Here is a 23,624-nt window from a genome sequence, read left to right on the forward strand (position 1 = left end):
GGGACGGATCCAAAAGCATTGGCTAGGTCTAGGAATAAGACGTGCAGGTCTCTTCCTTCCCTCTTGGCAGATTGGATTTGGTGCCATATCATGCTTGTATGCTCCAAGCAGCCTGAGAAACCAGGTATTCCAGCTTTCTGCACGGATGTATCAATCAAGCTGTTTTGCTTCAGGTACGTTGTCATCCTTTTAGCAACGATGCTAAAGAAGACCTTCCCTTCAACGTTTACCAGGTTGATCTGCCGGAATTGATCGATGTTTGAGGCATCTTTTTCCTTTGGGATTAACACTCCCCCAGCTCTGCGCCACACTTTTGGGATGGTTTGCTTCGTCCACATCACCTTCATCTGCCTCCACAGAAAGCGTAAGACATTTGGGGAATTTTTGTACAGCTGATATGGAACTCCATTTGGTCCTGGAGCTGAAGCTGCCCTTGATTTCCTCATTGCTTCCTCAACCTCGCTCCACCTTGGGGGACTGTCGTCCAGTTGGTGTTCTGGTTGAGGTATTGGTGGCATGTCTGATGGTATCTCTCTCTCTTCGAATCTTTGACTGTCTGTGTGAGTGGTTTTCAGGTGGTCTTCCAGTTCCCTCTTTGGCACCTTAAGTGATCCACTCTTTTCCTTTGTGAAGAGGCCTTTCACAAATCTGAAAGGGTCCTTGTAGAAGGATGTTCTCGCCCTTTCCTTCCTCTTGCGTCGAGTCCTGAGGTTTTCAGCTCTCCGCAATCTTCCCAGGTGTCCCTTCAGGTCTGTTTGCAGGAGGTCAATGCCCACTCTTTCCTCCAGTGAGGCTCTCTTCCATTCCTTCCTCAAAAACCTTCTCTCTTTGACCAGTCGTTCGATTTCCTTTTGCCTTCTGGACTTTGGAGGGGTTGTTGATGGCATGTCCTTTTTCCCTGTCATGCGTGTTCCGAATCTTTCTGCTCCATAGGAGTAGATCAGATCTCCCATCTTCTCTAGTTTCTTCTCCACCGTTCCTTTGATTCCGTCCAGGATCTTGATCAGGTCTGCATCGATTATTCCCCACTCTTTCTTGCTGCTGGACTTTGGCCACTTCACATGAGGTCTGTGGCCTTGCATGTTCTTCTCCAAAGCAGGTTGCAAGTGGCTTGGTTCCACAATCTCTGATGTAGTGCTTGAATTACTTTCAGCCTCTGGGGTATTGATGCTCGGTGGACTGTGGGTTAAATCCTGCCGCTGAGCTTCACTCGCCTGACTTGACCTTTCTCTCAAAAGATAGAGATCAATGCGAGGTCCAGGCTTCGTTTTCTTCAAGCACTTCATCCGCCCTTGATGTATTTTAAGGCCTCTGATGGATGTTATTTTGGACCAGCCACAGCTGCATACTTGGCGCTCTTGTCCTTCAGCTGATGTTACTTGTTCTGTGCTGATTATCTGTTTCGTCGTCGTGTTCAATCCAGGGTCATTTGCCGGGTGTTCAGCCGATGAGTCTTCTTCCGCCCCCGCTCTCGCAGACTCTAGGGGTATTTTTCTCTTTGGGCGTGTCGTAGCAATGAGGGGTGGCCTTTGTCTACTTATTAAGCGACAGAGCCTGCCATCATGGATAGCTAGTCCATGACAGCCCCGTCGGGGTCTTTCCCTCCTGTCAGCTGTCTTTCCAAGCTGTCACAAGGTCTTTCACAGCAGTCACTGGATTTCTCCAGTTTATCAGTTGAGCTCATAGGACTAGATAGTACAATCCCTCAGATTAATCAGCAGTTAGTGTTGAGTGGGGTGTGGGGGGTTAGGGGAAAAAGCTTCACTGGGGTCTTCAGGTGGGCACCCTCCTTCACTGGTGTTTCGTTGATAGGCCCACGACACCTCCGGAGGGCTCAACGGCGACATCTGGCGTCCCAGGTGTGCCCCCCTCTGCCTTTACCCCTAGATGTCATTTAGCAGCCCAGTTTGGGTCCTTTCTCTTGAACCATATCCATCTGCTACTTTGTTCAGCAGCATCCGACAGCGATTTGACAGCCCGCCGGAAGGCCTGACCTCTCAATCCCATTCCTTTGAGGAGCTTGGTTGTGGACGTAGCAACGAAGCCTCTGCACCCGACTTCAACTGGAAGCACTCGGGCACGCCAGCCGCGCTGCTCTGCCTCGGCTGCTATGTCCGCATACCTCAGTTGTTTGCGCTCATATGCTTCACCAACTGCTGCTTCCCATGGTACAGTTAGTTCAACAATGAACACAGTCTTCTGGGAGGTTGACCACAAGACCAGGTCCGGCCTGAAGCTGGTTGTAATGATTTCAGGCGGGAAGATGAGTTTGTGGTCCAAGTCAACCTGCATTTTCCAGTCCCGGGCAGAGTCCAGAAGGGTTGCCTCCACTCTTGCAGATGGTTTTGGTGGGAGTTGTCCTGCTCTTACAAACTGAGTGGTGATTGAGTGACTAGGGATTGGGGGAGGGAGGGCCTTGTTGTTATTTCTCTTTTCCTCCAGGGTGATCGCCAGCTGTCTCAAGACCTGGTTGTGCCTCCAGGTGTAGCGGCCTTGAGACAAACTGATTTTGCAGCCAGTGAGGATGTGACGGAGTGTTGCAGGGGTTTGACAGAGTGCACAAGAAGGATCTTCTCCAAACCATTGGTTTAAGTTCTTGGGTGTGGGAAGAACATCGTAGGTGGCTCTGATGATGAAGCTGATTTGGCTCCCTTCCATTTCCCAAAGATCCTTCCATGTGAGCTTACGATGCTCCAGGTTTTCCCAGCTAGTCCACTGTCCCTGTTTGGACTGTGCCACTGCTGTTGCACATCTGTCTGCCTCCTCTTGTTGTCGAACCTGATCAACCACCAGCTTTCTCCTCTGGGCTGATGTTGCTTTGTGCCATGTGGGTCGACTAGCCCCAAGTCCAAACCCACCTCTTCCGTGCTGCACTTGTCCCACTATGTCTCCATGCCTGAGAGCAGATTTGGCTTGTTGTACGGCCTCAGATGGGATCCATTTCCTCCCGGTTGTCAGTCTGGGAGCAACCGCTCGGATCACCTCATCTTGAGACTCAGTCAGTGTCATGCTCAGCCTCACCTTGGTGCATTTAAACTCCTCCGTGAGGCTAAAGATGGGCAGTTCCAGGGCACCATGACCATATAGGCCGATGTTACTGAGGCACCGTGGAAGGCCAAGCCACTTCTTGATGTATGCACTGACTGTTCTCTCCAGCTTCTCGACTTTGGACATGGGGATCTCATAGACCGTTAGTGGCCACATCAAACGGGGGAGCAATCCAAACTGTAGGCACCACAGTTTCAACTTGCCAGGAAGTAAGGTCTTGTCAATGCGGGCAAGGCCTTTGATGGTTTCTTCCCTCAGCTGATTGCTCTGGTCCGAGTCTTTGAGACTTGCGTTGTACAATCGCCCTAGACTCTTGACTGGCAGCTCTGACACCAACGGAATGGGAGTATCCTCGATGTAGAACCTCTGGTCCGTGAGTTTCCCCTTGACGATAGATATGCTCCTGGACTTGCTGGGTTTAAACTTCATCCGTGCCCATGAAATGTTGGCATGAAGCTTTCCCAGCAGATGTTTAGTGCATGCAATGGTTGAGGTCAAGGTGGTCATGTCGTCCATGTAGGCACGGATGGGAGGTAGACGCTGTCCCCCTTTCAGACGTTCTCCACCCACAACCCATTTGGAAGCTCGAATTATCACTTCCATTGCCATGGTGAAGGCTAGAGGGGAGATGGTACATCCAGCCATTATTCCCACCTCCAGAGATTGCCATGATGTTGTGTATTCTGTTGTTTTGACACAGAATTGCAGATCACGGAAGTAGTTTTTCACGAGGTTTGTGATGGTATTTGGGATGTGGAAGAAGTTGAAGGCTGTCCAGATGAGAGAATGAGGGACGGATCCAAAAGCATTGGCTAGGTCTAGGAATAAGACGTGCAGGTCTCTTCCTTCCCTCTTGGCAGATTGGATTTGGTGCCATATCATGCTTGTATGCTCCAAGCAGCCTGAGAAACCAGGTATTCCAGCTTTCTGCACGGATGTATCAATCAAGCTGTTTTGCTTCAGGTACGTTGTCATCCTTTTAGCAACGATGCTAAAGAAGACCTTCCCTTCAACGTTTACCAGGTTGATCTGCCGGAATTGATCGATGTTTGAGGCATCTTTTTCCTTTGGGATTAACACTCCCCCAGCTCTGCGCCACACTTTTGGGATGGTTTGCTTCGTCCACATCACCTTCATCTGCCTCCACAGAAAGCGTAAGACATTTGGGGAATTTTTGTACAGCTGATATGGAACTCCATTTGGTCCTGGAGCTGAAGCTGCCCTTGATTTCCTCATTGCTTCCTCAACCTCGCTCCACCTTGGGGGACTGTCGTCCAGTTGGTGTTCTGGTTGAGGTATTGGTGGCATGTCTGATGGTATCTCTCTCTCTTCGAATCTTTGACTGTCTGTGTGAGTGGTTTTCAGGTGGTCTTCCAGTTCCCTCTTTGGCACCTTAAGTGATCCACTCTTTTCCTTTGTGAAGAGGCCTTTCACAAATCTGAAAGGGTCCTTGTAGAAGGATGTTCTCGCCCTTTCCTTCCTCTTGCGTCGAGTCCTGAGGTTTTCAGCTCTCTGCAATCTTCCCAGGTGTCCCTTCAGGTCTGTTTGCAGGAGGTCAATGCCCACTCTTTCCTCCAGTGAGGCTCTCTTCCATTCCTTCCTCAAAAACCTTCTCTCTTTGACCAGTCGTTCGATTTCCTTTTGCCTTCTGGACTTTGGAGGGGTTGTTGATGGCATGTCCTTTTTCCCTGTCATGCGTGTTCCGAATCTTTCTGCTCCATAGGAGTAGATCAGATCTCCCATCTTCTCTAGTTTCTTCTCCACCGTTCCTTTGATTCCGTCCAGGATCTTGATCAGGTCTGCATCGATTATTCCCCACTCTTTCTTGCTGCTGGACTTTGGCCACTTCACATGAGGTCTGTGGCCTTGCATGTTCTTCTCCAAAGCAGGTTGCAAGTGGCTTGGTTCCACAATCTCTGATGTAGTGCTTGAATATACAACAACTCTTCTCAAAAAAAGAGGAGGAATATAATCTTAGAGAGAAATGTAATTTAAAACATGTGTATGCACGTACAACACTTGAGACCTTCAGTATATCAGCGCTCGCTTTCATGGCGAGTTTACTGACAGACATAAGTAAGAACTTTACACTACTTTATATTAGAAATGGCAACAGCGGAGGATGAATGTCACATAACAAGACGATAGAGAAAGGGAAGAAGCTTATCGACTACGGTGTCGCCACAGGCTACAAAAGGTGGACGCGCGAAAATTTTCAGGATTTATGCAGATCCCAATACAGATCAGCAGGTACCAGAAGGTAAAAAAAACTTGCTTTTGCAAAATATTGCGAAACAAAACGCCAGATAATATGTCTTACCTTATACACACACCATAATAATACTCCTATGTTTTAGCACAGTACAATCCATCAAGCGGTGCGGCTTCATAGCTTACCAAAGTCGTACTAAAACATTCTGATAGATTTTTGAGCACCTTATGTAATGTTCTATATTTTCAATGGAACATACAACATGTTGGTGTTGTTTACTTGAGTCATATTGCCATCATATTGCAGTCTACACGTATGTCTTATGTGTCACTGCCATATACTGGTCACACTTATCATGTACCAAAATGTACCACATGTACCAAATACAATTGCTTCGAGGTCCATAAGCAAAACCAGTCGAGTTTTGAGAATAACAAGGATTTTAAGTGCGCCGTGTAGTCCGGAAAATACGGTACTCTCAAGCTTCATAACTTGTAAGCACCTAACACGTAACTTGTGGCACGAAGCTTAAAGGCCTACTGAAAGCCACTACTACCGACCACGCAGTCTGATAGTTTATATATCAATGATGAAATCTTAACATTATAACACATGCCAATACGGCCGGGTTAACTTATAAAGTGACATTTTAAATTTGCCGCTAAACTTCCGGTTCGAAACGCCTCTGAGGATGCCGTATGCGCGTGACGTAACCCGGGGAACACGGATATGCCTTCCACATTGAAGCCAATACGAAAAAGCTCTGTTTTCATTTCATAATTCCACAGTATTCTGGACATCTGTGTTCGTGAATCTGTTGCAATCATGTTCATTGCATTATGGAGAAGGAAGCTGAGCAAGCAAAGAAGAAAGTTGTCGGTGCGAAATGGACGTATTTTTCGAACGTAGTCAGCAACAACAGTACACAGCCGGCGCTTCTTTGTTTACATTCCCGGAAGATGCAGTCAAGATGGAAGAACTCGGATAACAGAGACTCTAACCAGGAGGACTTTTGACTTCGAAACACAGGCGCCTGTAGAGAACTGGGACAACACAGACTCTTACCAGGATTACTTTGATTTGGATGACAAAGACGCAGACGTGCTACTGTGAGTATGCAGCTTTGGCTTCTAAACATTTGATCGCTTGACCGTATGTGCGCAACTTTTTTTTGCGTATGTACGTAACTTTTTTAAAATATATAAGCTTTATGAACCTTGGGTTAGGTGAACGGTCTTTTGGGCTGAGTGATTGTGTGTGTTGATCAGGTGTTTGAATTGTATTGGCGTGTTCTATGGAGCTAGGAGCTAGCAGAGGAGCTAGGAGCTAGCGTAACAAACACGTAGGTGTTTTTATGCAGGATTAATTTGTGGCATATTAAATATAAGCCTGGTTGTGTTGTGGGTAATAGAGTATATATATGTCTTGTGTTTATTTACTGTTGTAGTCATTCCCAGCTGAATATCAGGTCACCCCCGGCTCTCACAGCATCTTCCCTATCTGAATAGCTTCAACTCCCCACTAGTCCTTCACTTACACTTTACTCATCCACAAATCTTTCATCCTCGCTCAAATTAATGGGGAAATTGTCGCTTTCTCGGTCCGAATCTCTCTCACTTCATGCGGCCATCATTGTAAACAATAGGGAACTTTGCGTATATGTTCAACTGACTACGTCACGCTACTTCCGGTAGGGGCAAGCCTTTTTTTTATCAGATACCAAAAGTTGCAATATTTATCGTCGTTGTTCTATACTAAATCCTTTCAGCAAAAATATGGCAATATCGCGAAATGATCAAGTATGACACATAGAATAGATCTGCTATCCCCGTTTAAATAAAAAAAATTCATTTCAGTAGGCCTTTAAAATGAGCAGTGCATTACAGTGCATTACATTAAAATCTGCAAAGTGAGTCTGTTTGTACAGTTTAAAAGAGAATACAGGGAACCAAATTGTTTTGCAAAGTCAAAACGTACTTGAAATTAAACTGGAGAAAGCATGACATCATTGCATTGCCCACCCTATAATAATATTTTAATGTGTAAACAAGGTCAATTTGTCGGTCAAAAAAAATAAAAAATGTGTGTAATTTATTTAAACATATGTTAACATACTTTAGTTTTCGCTAACTGCATATTTGCTTTTACCATCATATTTGTACATGTTGTATTTGCTGATGTTGCTCTATTGTTGTTGTTGTTGTTGTTGTTGTTGTTGTTGTGTTTGCTGTTGTTGTCTCTCTGTCTAATCCCCCTCTTGTCCCCACAATTCCCCCCTCTTTCTTCCTTTTTTTCTCTTTCTATCCCCTCCTGCTCCGGCTCGGCTGCACCAAATGATAATATAAATACATTTAATAAAGTCAAATACAAATAATGCAACAAGAGAAGTCTCCTACACTTCTCTTTTGTAAAGTAAATCTGAACAGCCGATATGGGCATCTACATCAACTATATGATTTGCCTGAGAAGCTGGACAGGACCAAAAAAACCAAAACAAAAAAAACATATGTTACTGTAAAATATTAAAATGCACTTACCGCCACAGAGTGCTCTCAGTGACACTGCCGATATGGAAGTCGTACAGCTTGGTTAGAATCAGGATAACCTGTAAAGGAAAGGAAGTCATTGTTACATGATTGGTATGATGTTGTTCCTCTTTTCGAATTTATAAATGTTGTTGCAATGTTGGATACTCGTGTTAAACAATGCAAATGCATCAAATCATAAGTTTCATGCATTTGACTGTAAAGCGTGTGCGTAGTTTTGGATGCCTCTGTTTACAGGATTTAGTTGTTTTTTTTTAATCAGAATCAGCTTTACCGGCCAAGTATGTTTACCGCACAAGGAATTTGATTGGTAGACTGTGCTCTCCCTCTTCAATGTAAACGCACAAATAAAGGAGAACACGACAACTACAGGACAGCGCCATCTTGGTAGCATAGCAGTAGGGAATCTGTGACGTCCCGCATTGACGGACGTACATTTGTTGTAATTTATGGACATGTACAGTCGTGGTCAAACACAACATGGACAAAGATAAGACCTTCTGGAGGAAAGTTCTGTGGTCAAATAAAACACAAATTGAGCTGTTTGGCCACAATCCCCAGCGATATGTTTGGAGGAGAAAAGGTGAGGCCTTTAATCCCAGGAACACCATCCCTACCGTCAAGCATGGTGGTGATAGTATTATGTTCTAGGCCTGTTTTTCTGCCAATAGAACTAGAGATGTCCGATAATGGCTTTTTTGCCGATATCCGATATTGTCCAACTCTTAATTACAGATTCCGATATCAACCGATACCGATATATACAGTCGTGGAATTAACACATCATTATGCCTAATTTTGTTGTGATGCCCCGCTGGATGCATTAAACAATGTAACAAGGTTTTCCAAAATAAATCAACTTAAGTTATGGAAAATAATCCCAACATGGCACTGCCATATTTATTATTGAAGTCACAAAGTGCATTATTTTTTTGAACATGCCTCAAAACAGCAGCTTGGAATTTGGGACATGCTCTCCATGAGAGAGCATGAGAAGGTTGAGGTGGGCGGGGTTGAGGTGGGGGGGTATCGGGGGGTGTATATTGTAGCGTCCAGGAAGAGTTAGTGCTGCAAGGGTTTCTGGGTATTTGTTCTGTTGTGTTTAGGTTTTGTTACGGTGCGGATGTTCTCCCAAAATGTGTTTGTCATTCTTGTTTGGTGTGGGTTCACAGTGTGGCGCATATTTGTAACAGTGTTAAAGTTGTTTATACGGCTACCCTCAGTGTGACCTGTATGGCTGTTGACCAAGTATGCTTGGCATTCACTTGTGTGTGTGAAAAGCCGTAGATATTATGTGATTGGGCCGGCACGCAAAGGCAGTGCCTTTAAGGTTTATTGGCGCTCTGTACTTCTCCCTACGTCCGTGTACACAGCGGCGTTTTAAAAAGTCATACATTTTACGTTTTGAAACCGATACCAATAATTTTGAAACCGATACCGATAATTTCCGATATTACATATTGCAGTGAAACTTGCCAAGGGACATGTAACCAAATATTAACATTGCTGTATGTATACTTTTGACCCAGCAGATTTGCTCACATTTTCAGTAGACCCATAATAAATTCATAAAAGAACCAAACTTCATGAATGTTTTTTTGTGACCAACAAGTATGTGCTCCAATCACTCTATCACAAAAAAATAAGAGTTGTAGAAATGATTGGAAACTCAAGACAGCCATGACATTGTTAGAGTGTCCGCCCTGAGATCGGTAGGTTGGAGTTCAAATCCCAGCCGAGTCATACCAAAGACTATAAAAATGGGACCCATAACCTCCCTGCTTGGCACTCAGCAACAAAGGGTTGGAGTTGGGGGTTAAATCACCAAAATGATTCCCGGGCGCGGCGCCGCTGCTGCCCACTGCTCCCCAAGGGGATGGGTCAAATGCAGAGGACAAATTTCACCACATCTAGTGTGTGTGTGACAATCATTGGTACTTTAATCTTAATCTTATGTTCTTTACAAGTGTATGTAAACTTTTGACCAGGACTCTATTTCTCCTTGCTTCATGCCCTCCTGCCTATTCCCCCTCTATAAAATACATAATTGTGTGTTTATTTGTCCTCAACCTATGCACCACTACACCATTATTATTATTATTATGTTTATTATTGTTAGCCACTGAGCTACGACGGGAAAAGAGGCCCCACAGCAACATTACGACTTGGTTTGAAGAAACACAAGAGAAGGTAAGATAACCCTGCAAGACCCAAATATAGAAAATCAAAAAAAAAATTTACCTTTCAGATGTTGTTGTAGGAGGCATTTGATGTAGAAATTAAAGAGTTAAAAAAAAATGTTTAAGTATGTTTTTGTCACAGAACCCCAAGATGCAGAGACGGCAGGCTTGGTGCAGGAAAACATGATTTAATTTTACACTAAAACAAGAACAAACAAAAGGGTGCAAAAAAAAAGGCGCGCACAAGGCGGAGAACAAACTTGGCTATGAACAAAAACTAGCACAAAGGCTAACTGTGGACAAGAAACAAAAACACTTACTGTGACACAAAGGAACTATGACATGAGCAGAGTGAACAGAAGTAGACACAGCTACAACAATAAGTATTAATGACATTGACAATCAATACTCCCGCCCTTACTGGAGGGCAAAGCAGGACTAAATAGTAGCTAGCTGATTGACACCAGGTGTGGCCAGGTGCCAATCAGCCACAGCTGAGGGGACAGCACTCAGGGAGACCAGCAGGAAATAGAACCAAAATAAGAGCGCTTACAGGAAATAAAGACGGACAGAGAAAAAACTCAAACATAACCAAACTGTCAGGGACAAGCCTGACAGTTTTTAGAGAAATGTTGTAATATTGCAATATTGGCTTTCGATGGGAGCATCATTTCTGTATTTGTACTCACGTTGTCTGAACAATTCAGAACAATTAAGGGTTCATTTGCACGGTTGATTTCTTACTTAGCCCCATAACGTCATATAACAATGAATAATAATCACACATTAGTCATATTTTGAAGTAATTCATTAAAAATATAAAAAATATAAACAAGATAAAACTCTATTATTGTCATACAATCCTGGAATGAGCACGATAACACCAACGTGACATTTGGAGTGACATTAAATGCTGATAACACAGCTTTTTTTGCTGCAGCTCTGTATCGATCCCAGGGTGTGCAGGTGCATTTAATGTTGCAATATTGTTTTACAGTTTATTTTCGACCATTACTAAAAGAAATAGAAGACTTCAAATCACGTACTTAAACTGTGTACACTTTCACGATAAAATGTATGATACTTTTGAAATAGGTGGGGCGGGGTTTCATTTGCAATCTGGAATGGATCCAGGATCGAACAACAGCCCTCAAAACATTTGTTACAAAAGTGACTGTGGAGGAAAATTTACACCAAAGCACATCCGATACGTATTATCTAGAGCAGTGTTTTTCAACCTTTTTTGAGCCAAGGCGCATTTTTTGCGTTGAAAAAATCCGGAGGCCCACCACAAGCAGAAATCATTAAAATATGAAACTCAGTAGACAATAAAAAAGTTGTTATCGCAATTGTTGGATATGAATTTAAACCATAACCAAGCATGCATCACTATAGCTCTTGTCTCAAAGTAGGTGTACTGTTACATCACGCCCTGACTTATTTTGAGTTTTTTCGTGTTTTCCCGTGCGTAATGTTTTAGTTCTGGTCTTGCCCTCCTATTTTGGTGGCTTTTCCTGTTTTGTTGGTATTTTCCTGTAGCCGTTTCATGTCTTCTTTTGAACGATATCCCCCACACCTGCTTTGTTTTCGCAATCAATACTATTTAAGTTGTTTTTTATCCTTCTTTGTGTGGACATTGTTGATTGTCATGTACGGATGTACTTTGTGGACGCCGTCTGCTCCACACACTGTAAGTCTTTGCTGTCGTCCAGCATTCTGTTTTTGTTTACTTTGCAGCCAGTTAAGTTTTAGTTTCGTTCTGCATAGCCTTCCCTAAGCTTCAATGCCTTTTCTTAGGGGCACTCACCTTTTGTTTATTTTTGGTTTAAGCATTAGATACCTTTTTACCTGCACACTGCCTCCCGCTGTCATCTGCATATTGTAAACACCACAAACCATGTTCTCTTACATCTACAAAGCAATTAGCTACATGCTGCCACCTACTGATATAAAAGAGTATTCCACGGTTACTCTGCCGATCTCTAAACAGTACAGACACTCAACAACGGCACATTATGTGTATATTATAATTACTGGTTTGTTAAACATGTTTTTAACCCAATTAGGTGAAATTACATCATCTTTAATGGACCACGATGGAAACAAGCCTTTTGGATTTTTATGCCATCCATTTGCCTTTTTAAAGCATCACATGGATTCAATTATTTAAGATGTCAATACACTTCTCAATCAATCAAAATCCCACGGCACACCAGACTGTATCTCGCGGTACACTAGTGGGTTGAAAAACACTGATCTGGACCACAAGTAAGTGTTTTAAATGTAGATTAAAATCCTAGTTACTCACCTTTGATGTAAGCAATGATACACCGTTTTATCTCATATGAGCTGCGAGTTTTTTTTTTACTGTAAAATCTTTGGGTTTTTACACTGAATCAAAGTAAATTGAAAAACGGTTCTGCTGTTATTTTTAAGGTAGAGCTAAATCTGGACATATTTTTTTTTTAACGTAAAACTCACAGGTTGTTGTTTTACATGACCCTCCTAATCGTTACATCCCAAAATATACAGTGCTGTATTTGTTTGTGTTCATATAGGCATGCTGTTTAAGGCCCTGTCTACACAAAGCCGGATAACTCCTTAAACGAATAATTATGTAGCCTAAGCACCGTGTCAGCCACATTAAACCAGCGTTTAAAGACCTACTGAAATGATTTTTTTGTATTTAAACGGGGATAGCAGATCCATTCGATGTGTCATACTTGATCATTTCGCGATATTGCCATATTTTTGTTGAAAGGATTTAGTAGAGAACATCGACGAAAAAGTTAGCAACTTTTGTCGCTGATAAAAAAAAGCCTTGCCTGTACCGGAAGTAGCGTGACGTCGCAGGTTGAAAGGCTCCTCAAATGTCCCCATTGTTTACACCAGCAGCAAGAGCGATTCGGACCGAGAAATCGACGATTACCCCATTAATTTGAGCCAGGATGAAAGATTTGTGGATGAGGAACGTGAGAGTGAAGGACTAGAGTGCAGTGCAGGACATATCTTTTTTCGCTCTGACCGTAACTTAGGTAAAAGGGCTCATTGGATTCCACACTTTCTCCTTTTTCTATTGTGGATCACGGATTTGTATTTTAAACCACCTCGGATACTATATCCTCTTGAAAATGAGAGTCGAGAACGCGAAATGGACATTCACAGTGACTTTTATCTCCACGACAATACATCGGCGAAGCACTTTAGCTACGGAGCTAACGTGATAGCATCGTGCTTAACTGCATATAGAAACAGACAAAATAAGCCCCTGACTGGAAGGATAGACAGAAGATCAACAATACTACCAAACTCTGGACCTGTAACTACACGGTTAATGCTGTACCGCCTGGCGAAGCAATTTCGTTAGCAACAATGCTGTTGCTAACGGCGCCTTTGAAGCTAACTTAGCTACGGGACCTCGACAGAGCTATGCTAAAAACATTAGCTCTCCACCTACGCCAGCCCTCATCTGCTCATCAACACCCGTGCTCACCTGCGTTCCAGCGATCGACGGCGCGACGAAGGACTTCACCCGATCATCGATGCAGTCGGCGGCCCGGAGACGGAGGAAGTCAAGGTGAGGACAGCGGCGCGGGCGGCGGGCGTTGTAGCTTTCGACGACACCCCGGCCGCCATCAGAGTCGGCAAGAAACATATATTTCCCCAAAGTTACGTACGTGACATGCACATAGCGACACGCACGTACGGGCAAGCGATCAATTGTTTGGAAGCCAAAGCTGTAGTCACGGTAGCACGTCTGCTATCCAACTCAAAGTCCTCCTGGTTGTGTTGCTGCAGCCAGCCGCTAATACACCGATCCCACCTACAGCTTTCTTCTTTGCAGTCTCCATTGTCAATTGAACAAATTGCAAAAGATTCACCAACACAGATGTCCAGAATACTGTAGAATTTTGCGATGAAAACAGAGCAGTTTGTATTGGGATACAATGGTGTCCCAATACTTCCGCTTCAACCCTTGACGTCACGCGCAAACGTCATCGTATCGAGACGTTTTCAGCCGGAAGTTTCCCGGGAAATTTAAAATTGCACTTTATAAGTTAACCCGGCTGTATTGGCATGTGTTGCAATGTTAAGATTTCATCATTGATGTATAAACTATCAGACTGCGTGGTCGGTAGTAGTGGGTTTCAGTAGGCCTTTAAGGTTGGATATTTTTTTACCACGGGTAAGTGCGCCGTGTATTTCTTGAATCTCCGGCTCTTAGCTTTGTATGGACTCATCGATCGTTTACAAACTGAGTTCAGAGAGGAAGTGACGTCAGAAAGAACGCGCCACAGCCAGCTTCATAATAAAGCGGTTTCGTAACTCTGAGCTATCCATCCATCCATCCATTTTCTACCGCTTATTCCCTTCTGGGTCGCGGGGGGCGCTGGTGCCTATCTCAGCTCCAATCGGGCGGAAGGCGGGGTACACCCTGGACAAGTCGCCACCTCATCGCAGGGCCAACACAGATAGACAGACAACATTCACACTCACATTCACACACTAACCACTGGAAATATGCCCGTGTTTCTCTTTTAGTCTGGACTGACAGTTGTGGAAATCACACACAAATACCTTAAGACAGGGGTGTCCAAAGTGCGGCCCGGGGGCCATTTGTGGCCCGCAGGTCATTTTTTAACGGCCCCACGGCACATTTTAAAAATACGATTGAAAAAAATTAAAAACATGATAAGTGATATAAAAGAGCAAACAGGTGAAATGTAACAAGAAAATGTCGCAATGTTTACTCTAATAACACAAAGCTGCCATGCAGGCTGATTCTTTCTTTAAAAAATAATAATGAATCAAAATCAATGTCATTATGAATTATTGACTTATTCAAGGCTCCAATTACGTCACATTTGAGATATTTTTTGGGAAAATGTAGCATATTTTGTGTTTGCCATATAAAAAAACTGAGCTGTTTTTTTTAAAGAAGGGCCTAAAACGAACAAACGAAAAACATCAACAATAAAACGTATAATTGACGGATAGATCTGAAGTTGATCTCGAGATTATTGTGTTCAAAGTAAACAGTACAAAAAAAAAAATAGAATTTATTTTTTAACACTATAATTATTTGGATCCCCAATAATTTTAGTGTGATTTGTTTTTAATTGCTCAAAAAATAATAATGAATTAAAATCAATGTTGTTATGAGTTATTGACCTTTTTAAGGCTCCAATTATTATATAATCTCAAATATTCCACTTAAAAATTGTATTGTGTAAAAATATTGCATATTTTGTATTTTTTCCATAAAAAAACAGGGTTTTCTTTGACAACAAGAGCATACAACTTAAATCTTTAAAACCGTTATATTGACAGATAGACCTAATGTTGATCTACAGATTTAAAACTTGAATAATAATACAAATTATTTGAATAAAAATACAAATAATAATACTGAATAATGACACATTTTTAATATTGTTTTGACCAAAACCCTTTGGGGTCCTCAGGATCAAGCCTGAGTGGAGGCTTAAATGTATATTTTTTATACATATATTGTATTGGTTTTTAAAATAAAAAATATCAAAATGGCCCCCGCTTGCTTTGATTTTTCAGAGTGCGGCCCTCTGTGGAAAAAGTTTGGACACCCCTGCCTTAAGAGAAAGCGATTGCAGCTGTGTCGGATACTTCCGAATGTCCAGGTCAGCTGTGATTCTACTTAAAAAAAAAACATTGTCCATTTGTCCAAGCATGCGTGGATGTGACAAAAAAAGGTAGCGCATGCTTTGTTTTACCTGGCCGTCGAGGGAAGACTACGGAAAACAGTGATTGTTTTTAGACTGACAAAGCAGACTACTACTACTCAACGTCTAGGTCCAGAGTATATAAAGTCACCAAAAACGAATGGACAATGAAGGTGAAGGCAAAAGAGTGAAGAGTGTCCTGACCAGATATCTAGATCCCTAGATTGATTGTTGTAAAATGTTCTTTATCACATTGTTTACTTTCACATGTCCATTAAAGATTTTATTAATTTATGATTCACTAAAATAGGGCCCCACAGCACACTGGATTCCAGTTAATTGAAATACCACAACATTGGATATTGTTCAGATAAGTTACATTTAATTTAAGAACTTGCACACAAAGCAACACTGGAGGTGACTATGACGTGCACATTTTCCGCGCATGCGTACCAGGTCGTGTTGCGCCGGCGGACGGACGGGGGGAGGGGGTCTTAAACGACCATTGTGTGTGCGTGGACAAGGATAATGTTAGGTGGGATTTACCCTGGATAACATTAGCCAGCTTTATGTAGAAGGGGCCTATAGTAAGGCCTCACAATGAGTAACGAGTCTTCGGCATTGTTGTACATTTTTGCATCAGATAACACTTTCCAATGCGGGTTTTGGTAAGGACATACACTATATTGCCAAAAGTATTTGGCCACCTGCCTTTACTCACTTATGAACTTGAAGTGCCATCCCATGGAATTGTCCAAAATGTTTTGGTATCCTGGAGCATTCAAAGTTCCTTTCACTGGAACTAAGGGGCCAAGCCCAACTCCTGGAAAAAACAACCCCACACCATAATTCCTCCTCCACCAAATTTCACACTCGGCACAATGCAGTCCGAAATGTAGCGTTTTCCTGGCAACCTCCAAACCCAGACTTGTCCATCAGATTGCCAGATGGAAATTTGTGACTCATCAGTCCAGAGAAGGCGTCTCCACTGCTCTAGAGTCCAGTGGCGACGTGCTTTACACCAGTGGTCCCCAACCTTTTTGTAACTGCGGACCGGTCAACGCTTGAAAATTTCTCCCACGGACCGGGGTGGGGGGCTGGGGTGGGGGGTGAATTAAAAAAAATATATATAAATATATATATATTTTTTTTTTACTTTTTTGTCATTAAAAAATACAATCATGCGTGCTTACGGACTGTATCCCTGCAGACTGTATTGATCTATATTGATGTATAATGTAGGAACCACAAATATTAATAACAGAAAGAAACAACCCTTTTGTGCGAAAGAGTGTGAATGAGTGTAAATGGGGGAGGGAGGTTTTTTGGGTTGGTGCACTAATTGTAAGTGTATCTTGTGTTTTTTTATGTTTATTTAATAAAAAATAAAAAATATAATTTTTTTGATTTTTTACTTTTTTTTTTTAATTTCTTGTGCGGCCCGGTACCAATCTATCCACGGCCCGGTACCGTGCCGCAGCCCGGTGGTTGGGGACCACTGCTTTACACCACTGCATCTGATGTTTTGCATTGGACTTGGTGATGTATGGCTTAGATACAGCTGCACGGCCATGGAAACCCATTCCATGAAGCTCTCTGCGTACTGTACGTGGGCTAATTGGAAGGTCACATGAAGTTTGGAGCTCTGTAGCAACTGACTGTGCAGAAGTTCTTTGCACTATGCGCTTCAGCATCTGTCAGTTTACGTGGCCTACCACTTGGTGGCTGACTTGCTGTTGTTCCCAAACTCTTCACTGTTCTTATAATTAAGTTGACTTTGGAATATTTAGGAGCGAGGAAATTTCCCGACTGGATTTGTTGCACAGGTGGCATCCTATGACAGTTCCACGCTGGAAATCACCCATTATTTCACAAATATTTGTAGAAACTGTCTCCATGCCTAAGTGCTTGATTTTATACACCGGGCCAAGTGATTAGGGCACCTGATTCTCGTCATTTGGATGGATGGCCAAATACTTTTGGCAATATAGTGTACTTCAGGATGAGCTGTAATTAATTATAAGACGGTTTGTTTTTTTTAAATTGTCTTTGTGAAATAAACAGTACCATAAAAGACTAATTGAACCCAAACACACCCTGCAATCCTTGTCTCAGTGTTAGCAAAGTGCCTCGGTGTCTTAATATGTCCTTGTGTTAATTAAACCATTTTCAAAATTCGCTTTACTTTTCAAGTGTTTGTCAAGCGCCAACATAAAAGAAGATGTGACACATGAATAGCCTATTAGCGCACGGCTCTAGGAAAAGGTGGCGACTCCGGTCTGCGTTATTGGCATCGTTAATGTAATGCCCAGTCTGAACAACACAGATAAGCAGCCTTTTTGGTTTTAGAATTGAAAAGGAATAAAAGAGCGTCCATAGTTCCACTTACTCGCCACAGGAAACATGCTTTGAGCAATCTGCAAATAAACACAGGCTGGGCTGACACTAAAACGCCAGCTGAAGCTGATCGTTATCTGTTATGTGGTGAAGATCCCCTTAATATGGAAACAGCAGAGCAGTTATTTGCTCTCACTTAGCAAAGATGGGTTTATGAAACAAAATGTCAGTTTATAGCAGCGGGGCAAAAGGCTTGGCACTGAGAGGCTGCCAGTGCGCAGAATATTTTCAATAAATCGGAAAAAAGTGAAGGATCAAATAGCAAGCAGTCAAACACACTGAGAGATCCATTCTAAGACTGTAAACAATAATCCCTCGCAACAACATTGGACATATTTGTCCAAAATTCCGTTTTATTTATGTCTACATGTATCGCAGTGTGGTATTTGTCTTATTGTATATTATTATGGTGGAGAGATCAATAAAGATATTCACCAAGCGGGACTTGTTTTTTGGGTTTAGTGTGAACACTGCTAACAGCAACACGGCTAATCTTAGCACTACTCTAACTTAGTGTTGTCCCGATACCAATATTTTGGTACCAGTATCAAAAAATATTTCAATGCTTTTTGGTACTTTTCTAAATAAAGGGGACTACAAAAAATGTCATTATTGGCTTTATTTTAACAAACGACCTTACGGTACATTAAACCTATGTTTCTTATTGCAAGTTTGCCCTTAAATAAAATAGTGAACATACAAGACAACTTGTCTTTTAGTAGTAGGTAAACAAACAAAGACTACGAATTTAGTCTGCTGACATATGCAGTAACATATTGTGTCATTTCTCATTCTATTATTTTGTCAACATTATTAAGGACAAGTGGTAGAACATGAATTATTAATCTACTTGTTCATTTACTGTTAATATCTGCTGACTTTCTCTTTTAACATGTTCTATCAACACTTCCGTTCATATGTAACAATCACTTATTCTTCTGTTGTTCGATACTTTACATTAGTTTTGGATAATACCACAACTGTGGGTATCGATCCGATACCAAGTAGCTACAGGATCATACATTGGTCATATTCAAAGTCCTCATGTGTCCAGGGACATATTTTCTGAGTTTATAAACATAATGTACATTTAAAAAAAACGAAAGACGATGTTGTGATGCCAAAAAATATCGATATAGTCATAGTAGTATCGACTAGATATGCTACTGTACTTGGTATCATTACAGTGGATGTCAGGTCCACCAATGGCGTTTATTTACATTGTGACGCCGGTGAGCTACGGTGTGTAGTGAAGCATGTTTAGCTATTCCTCATCCTGCAGGGATGATACTTGTAAGAAACTTACTTTATTTGTCGCTATGGAGGCGAGGATTAGTGATTTAGAAGTAGCTAAAACACTGCAGACGGCGGATGGACTTTAGTCGCTAGCTGGCTAGCCATGTCTTAAAACATCTCTTCCTGAGGGCGTTTCCGTGTTATAACTTCACCTTTATTGGTAGTTTTTTAAGCCAAAATGTGTCCGTTCTCCCTTTTCTGTCTACACACTCTGTCTGCTTGTAAGTACTCTGTGATTGTGCGCTGCCGAACATGCCCCTCTGCTTGTAAACTAGCAATGACATGATGTGACGGCGACGGGGATGCGGGGGGTGATGGACCGGTACTTTTCAGAGGCGGTATAGTACCAAAATATTCATTAGTATCGCGGTACTATACTAATACCGGTATACCATACAACTCTACTCTAACTTCACAACAATCAAGCTGTCCAACTTTTGACAGAACAACTTTTTGATGCACTTTATCGTCAACTCCTGCCTCATCAGGAGCAGTCCAGGTGATGCAGGTTAACTCTGTTGATTTTACTTCACTTTCAACATCATCAGTTCTACTTGACATTGGTGAGGCCTTGGCGAGAGCGATGTGGAAGGACAACGTGGAGTAAATTCGTAACTTTAGACACCGCTGGCACGTTTGCTAGCATTAGCTGTAGCAAGCTAACTAGCCCAGCTTGTAGCGGCCTACAAGCTACAGTGAGCCGGTTATGACACATTAAAACGTAGCCTTTTAGATAGTCCTACACCCCAGTCAACCGGCCAACGCAACTTAGTTAAGGGGACTCCATCACCTCACCACAGCTTCGTAAACCAGCCACAAAAAGGTGTATTGTAGGGGCCCGAGCAGCCAACATTGAAGCTAATCTTATGGAACTGACTCGCAACAGGTAACATTAGAGGAACTCTCGTGACTCGTAAATGGGACAAAACAATCATCATGTTTACTTAACCCACTTCCTAGGAAACTTATCAAGGACCTGTTTGTAAATCCATCCATCTTCTTCCGCTTATCCGAGGTCGGGTCGCGGGGCAGCAGCCTAAGCAGGGAAGGCCAGACTTTCCTCTCCCCAGCCACTTCATCCAGCTCCTCCCGGGGGATCCCGAGGCATTCCCAGGCCAGCCAGGAGACATAGTCTACCCAACGTGTCCCGGGTCTTCCCCGTGGCCTCCTACCAGTCGGACGTGCCCTAAACACCTCCCTAGGGAGGCGTCCGGGTGGCATCCTGACCAGATGCCCGAACCACCTCATCTGACTCCTCTCGATGTGGAGGAGCAGCGGCTTTAGTTTGAGCTCCCCCCGGATGGCAGCGCTTCTCACCCTATCTCTAAGGGAGAGCCCCCCACCCGGCGGAGGAAACTAATTTTGGCCGCTTGTACCCGTGATCTTGTCCTTTCGGTCATAACCCAAAGCTCATGACCATAGGTGAGGATGGTAACGTAGATCGACCGGTAAATTGAGAGCTTTGCCTTCCGGCTCAGCTCCTTCACCACAACGGATCGATACAGCGTTCCGCATTACTGAAGACGCCGCACCGATCTGCCTGTCGATCTCAAAATCCACTCTTCCCTCACTCGTGAACAAGACTCAGAGGTACTTGAACTCCTCCACTTGGGGCAGGGTCTCCTCCCCAACCCGAAGATGGCACTCCACCCTTTTCCGGGCGAGAACCATGGACTCGGACTTGGAGGCGCTGATTCTCATCCCAGTCGCTTCACACTCTGCTGCGAACCGATCCAGTGAGAGCTGAAGATCCTGGCCAGATGAGGCCACCAGGACCACATCATCCGCAAAAAGCAGAGACCTAATCCTGCAGCCACCAAACTGGATCCCCTCAACACCTTGACTGCGCTTAGAAATCATGTCCATAAAAGTTATGAACAGAATCGGTGACAAAGGGCAGTCTTGGCGGAGTCCAACCCTCACTGGAAACGTGTCCGGACCAAGCTCTGACACTGATCATACAGGGAGCGGACCGTTAAGACCATCAGTGCTAAATATTATTAACGTATCACTTTCCTCTGGTGCCGTTCCCTTAGCATGCTAAACAGCTGGGTGTCTTCACCCTCTGCTCTAAAAGACCTAACCTTGATTCTAACCTACTCCTAAGCTACCGGCCTGTGTTGCAGCTCCTCTTCATGTCAAAAATCCTCGAAAAAATTGTTGCACAGCAGCTGAACGAACACTTGGCATTTAACAATCTCTTTGAACCCTTTCAGTCCGGTTTCAGGGCAAATCACTTTCCTGAGACAGACCTCGCAAATGTGACTAATGGTCTATTGCTAACTACGGACGCTGATGCGTCATCTGTGTTGATATACTTAATCTCTGCGCTGTTTTCGATACTGTCGATCGCAACAATCTATTAGAACTAACAAAACATGTATCGGTATGTCAGACTTAGCCTTTTCTTGGTTTAACTCCTATGTTACGGAAAATATGCAATGTGTCTCCCATAGCAACATGGCCTCAGAGTACTTTAAGGTAATGTGCGGAGTTCCACAGAGGGTCGGTTCTTTGCCCTGCACTCATCAGCATCTATATGGCGATATCAGTCACAAACACGATGTCAGCGTTCACTGTTATGCTGATGGGATCCAAGCTGACCAACAAGCCAGATTGTAGTTATCTGGAGGCGTGTCTAATGAAATCAAAAAATGTGCAGCAATTATTTGCATCTTATTGCCAAGAAAACGGAAATGTTGATTATCGGTCCAGCTCGACACAGGCACTTACTGAAGAATACCACCTTAATATTTGACAACAAGACAACTGTACAAAGCGACCGGTGAGAAATTACAGCATTATTTTTTACCCAACTATTTCGTTTAAGCTACATATTAAAAGAGTGACCAAAACAGCCTTCTTTCATCCCCATTTCTCCAGTACTCTGGAATGCCCTACTGGTAACAGTTAGAGATGCTACCTCAGTAAAAGCATTTAAGTCCCATCGTAAAATTCCTTTATATAATCTAGCCTTTAAACAGACTCCTTTTTAGAACAGTTGATCTGCTATTTCTCTTTTCTGCTCTACCGCCCTCTCCTGTGTAGAGAGTTTATTAGGTGGCTTTGGATCAATCAATCAATCATCCATCCATCCATTCATTTTCTACCGCTTGTCCCGTTCGGAGACGCGGGGGTTGCTGGAGCCTAATTCAGCTGCACATTGGGCGGAAGGCGGGGTACACCCTGGACAAATCGCCACCTCATCGCAGGCCAACACAGATAGACAGACAACATCACACTCACATTCACACACTAGGGCCAACTTAGTGTTGCCAATCAACCTATCCCCAGGTGCATGTTTTTTGGAGGTGGGAGGAAGCCGGAGTACCCGGAGTGAACCCACACAGTCACAGATTAAAGATTAAAGTACCAATGATTGTCACACACACACTAGATGTGGCGAAATTTGTCCTCTGCATTTGTCCCATCCCCTTGGGGAGCAGTGGGCAGCAGGGAGAACATGCAAACTCCACACAGAAAGATCCCGAGCCCGGGATTGAACTCAGGACTACTCCGGACCTTCGTATTGTGAGGCACATGCACTCAATCAAAGTTTATTTATACATCCCTAAATCACAAGTGTCTCAAAGGGCTGCACAATCCACACAACATCCTCGGCTCAGATCTCACATCAGGGCAAGAAAAAACTCAACCCAATGGGATACAATGAGAAACCTTGAAGGCGACCGGTGCAATGGACGTCGAGTAGATCTAGTTAAAAGTGTGGGAGTCCAGTCCATAGTGGGGCCAGCAGGGGATCAGTTTCCACGGAGAATGTGCAAGCTGCTCTAAGTGGGGACCCGGGGTGGACCACTCATATTTGCATTCAGTTGGTGAGGTCTGCGCTGCTGACTTGTCTTTATGCAAGAGGTTTCCCCTATTGGCCTCCTTATGGACTGAACTCTCACATTATGAGCCGTAGCCACTCGTATCCGCTTGATTGATCGGTTGACTTGTGTTACGTACTGTACATATACCATTTGTGAGAATGTTAAGGGAATCGTGAGAATGCAAAGGGAATCAGTTCAAACTGGGTTTAGAGTAGCCCTCCACATGCAGGATCGTATCACTGAGACCCACTGGAACAATAATTAATGTTGCATAACTTATGCATGTTATGGCATGTCATGATGGGTTCTCCATTCTCTTTGAAGCGCTTTGAGTGTCTAGAAAATATCTATATAAACCACATCCATGATTATTATTATTAGGGCCCGAGCAGCGGCACATGCCCCGTAGGGGC

At 43.3% G+C, this 23,624-nt stretch overlaps 1 protein-coding gene across 4 annotated transcripts in view; it reads right to left on the reverse strand.

Moving 5' to 3' along the window:
- sorcs3a (sortilin related VPS10 domain containing receptor 3a) overlaps positions 1–23,624 on the reverse strand; it is a 712,571-nt gene that overhangs the window by 429,069 nt on the left and 259,878 nt on the right. For all 4 annotated transcript variants that reach the window (XM_062027155.1, XM_062027158.1, XM_062027156.1 and 1 more), the window contains exon 2: positions 7,798–7,865. In XM_062027155.1, the coding sequence (XP_061883139.1) occupies positions 7,798–7,865 (68 nt within the window). The remainder of the gene's footprint in view (positions 1–7,797; positions 7,866–23,624) is intronic.

Source organism: Entelurus aequoreus, linkage group LG18, assembly GCF_033978785.1.
Source record: "Entelurus aequoreus isolate RoL-2023_Sb linkage group LG18, RoL_Eaeq_v1.1, whole genome shotgun sequence".
Classification (NCBI taxonomy): domain Eukaryota; kingdom Metazoa; phylum Chordata; class Actinopteri; order Syngnathiformes; family Syngnathidae; genus Entelurus; species Entelurus aequoreus.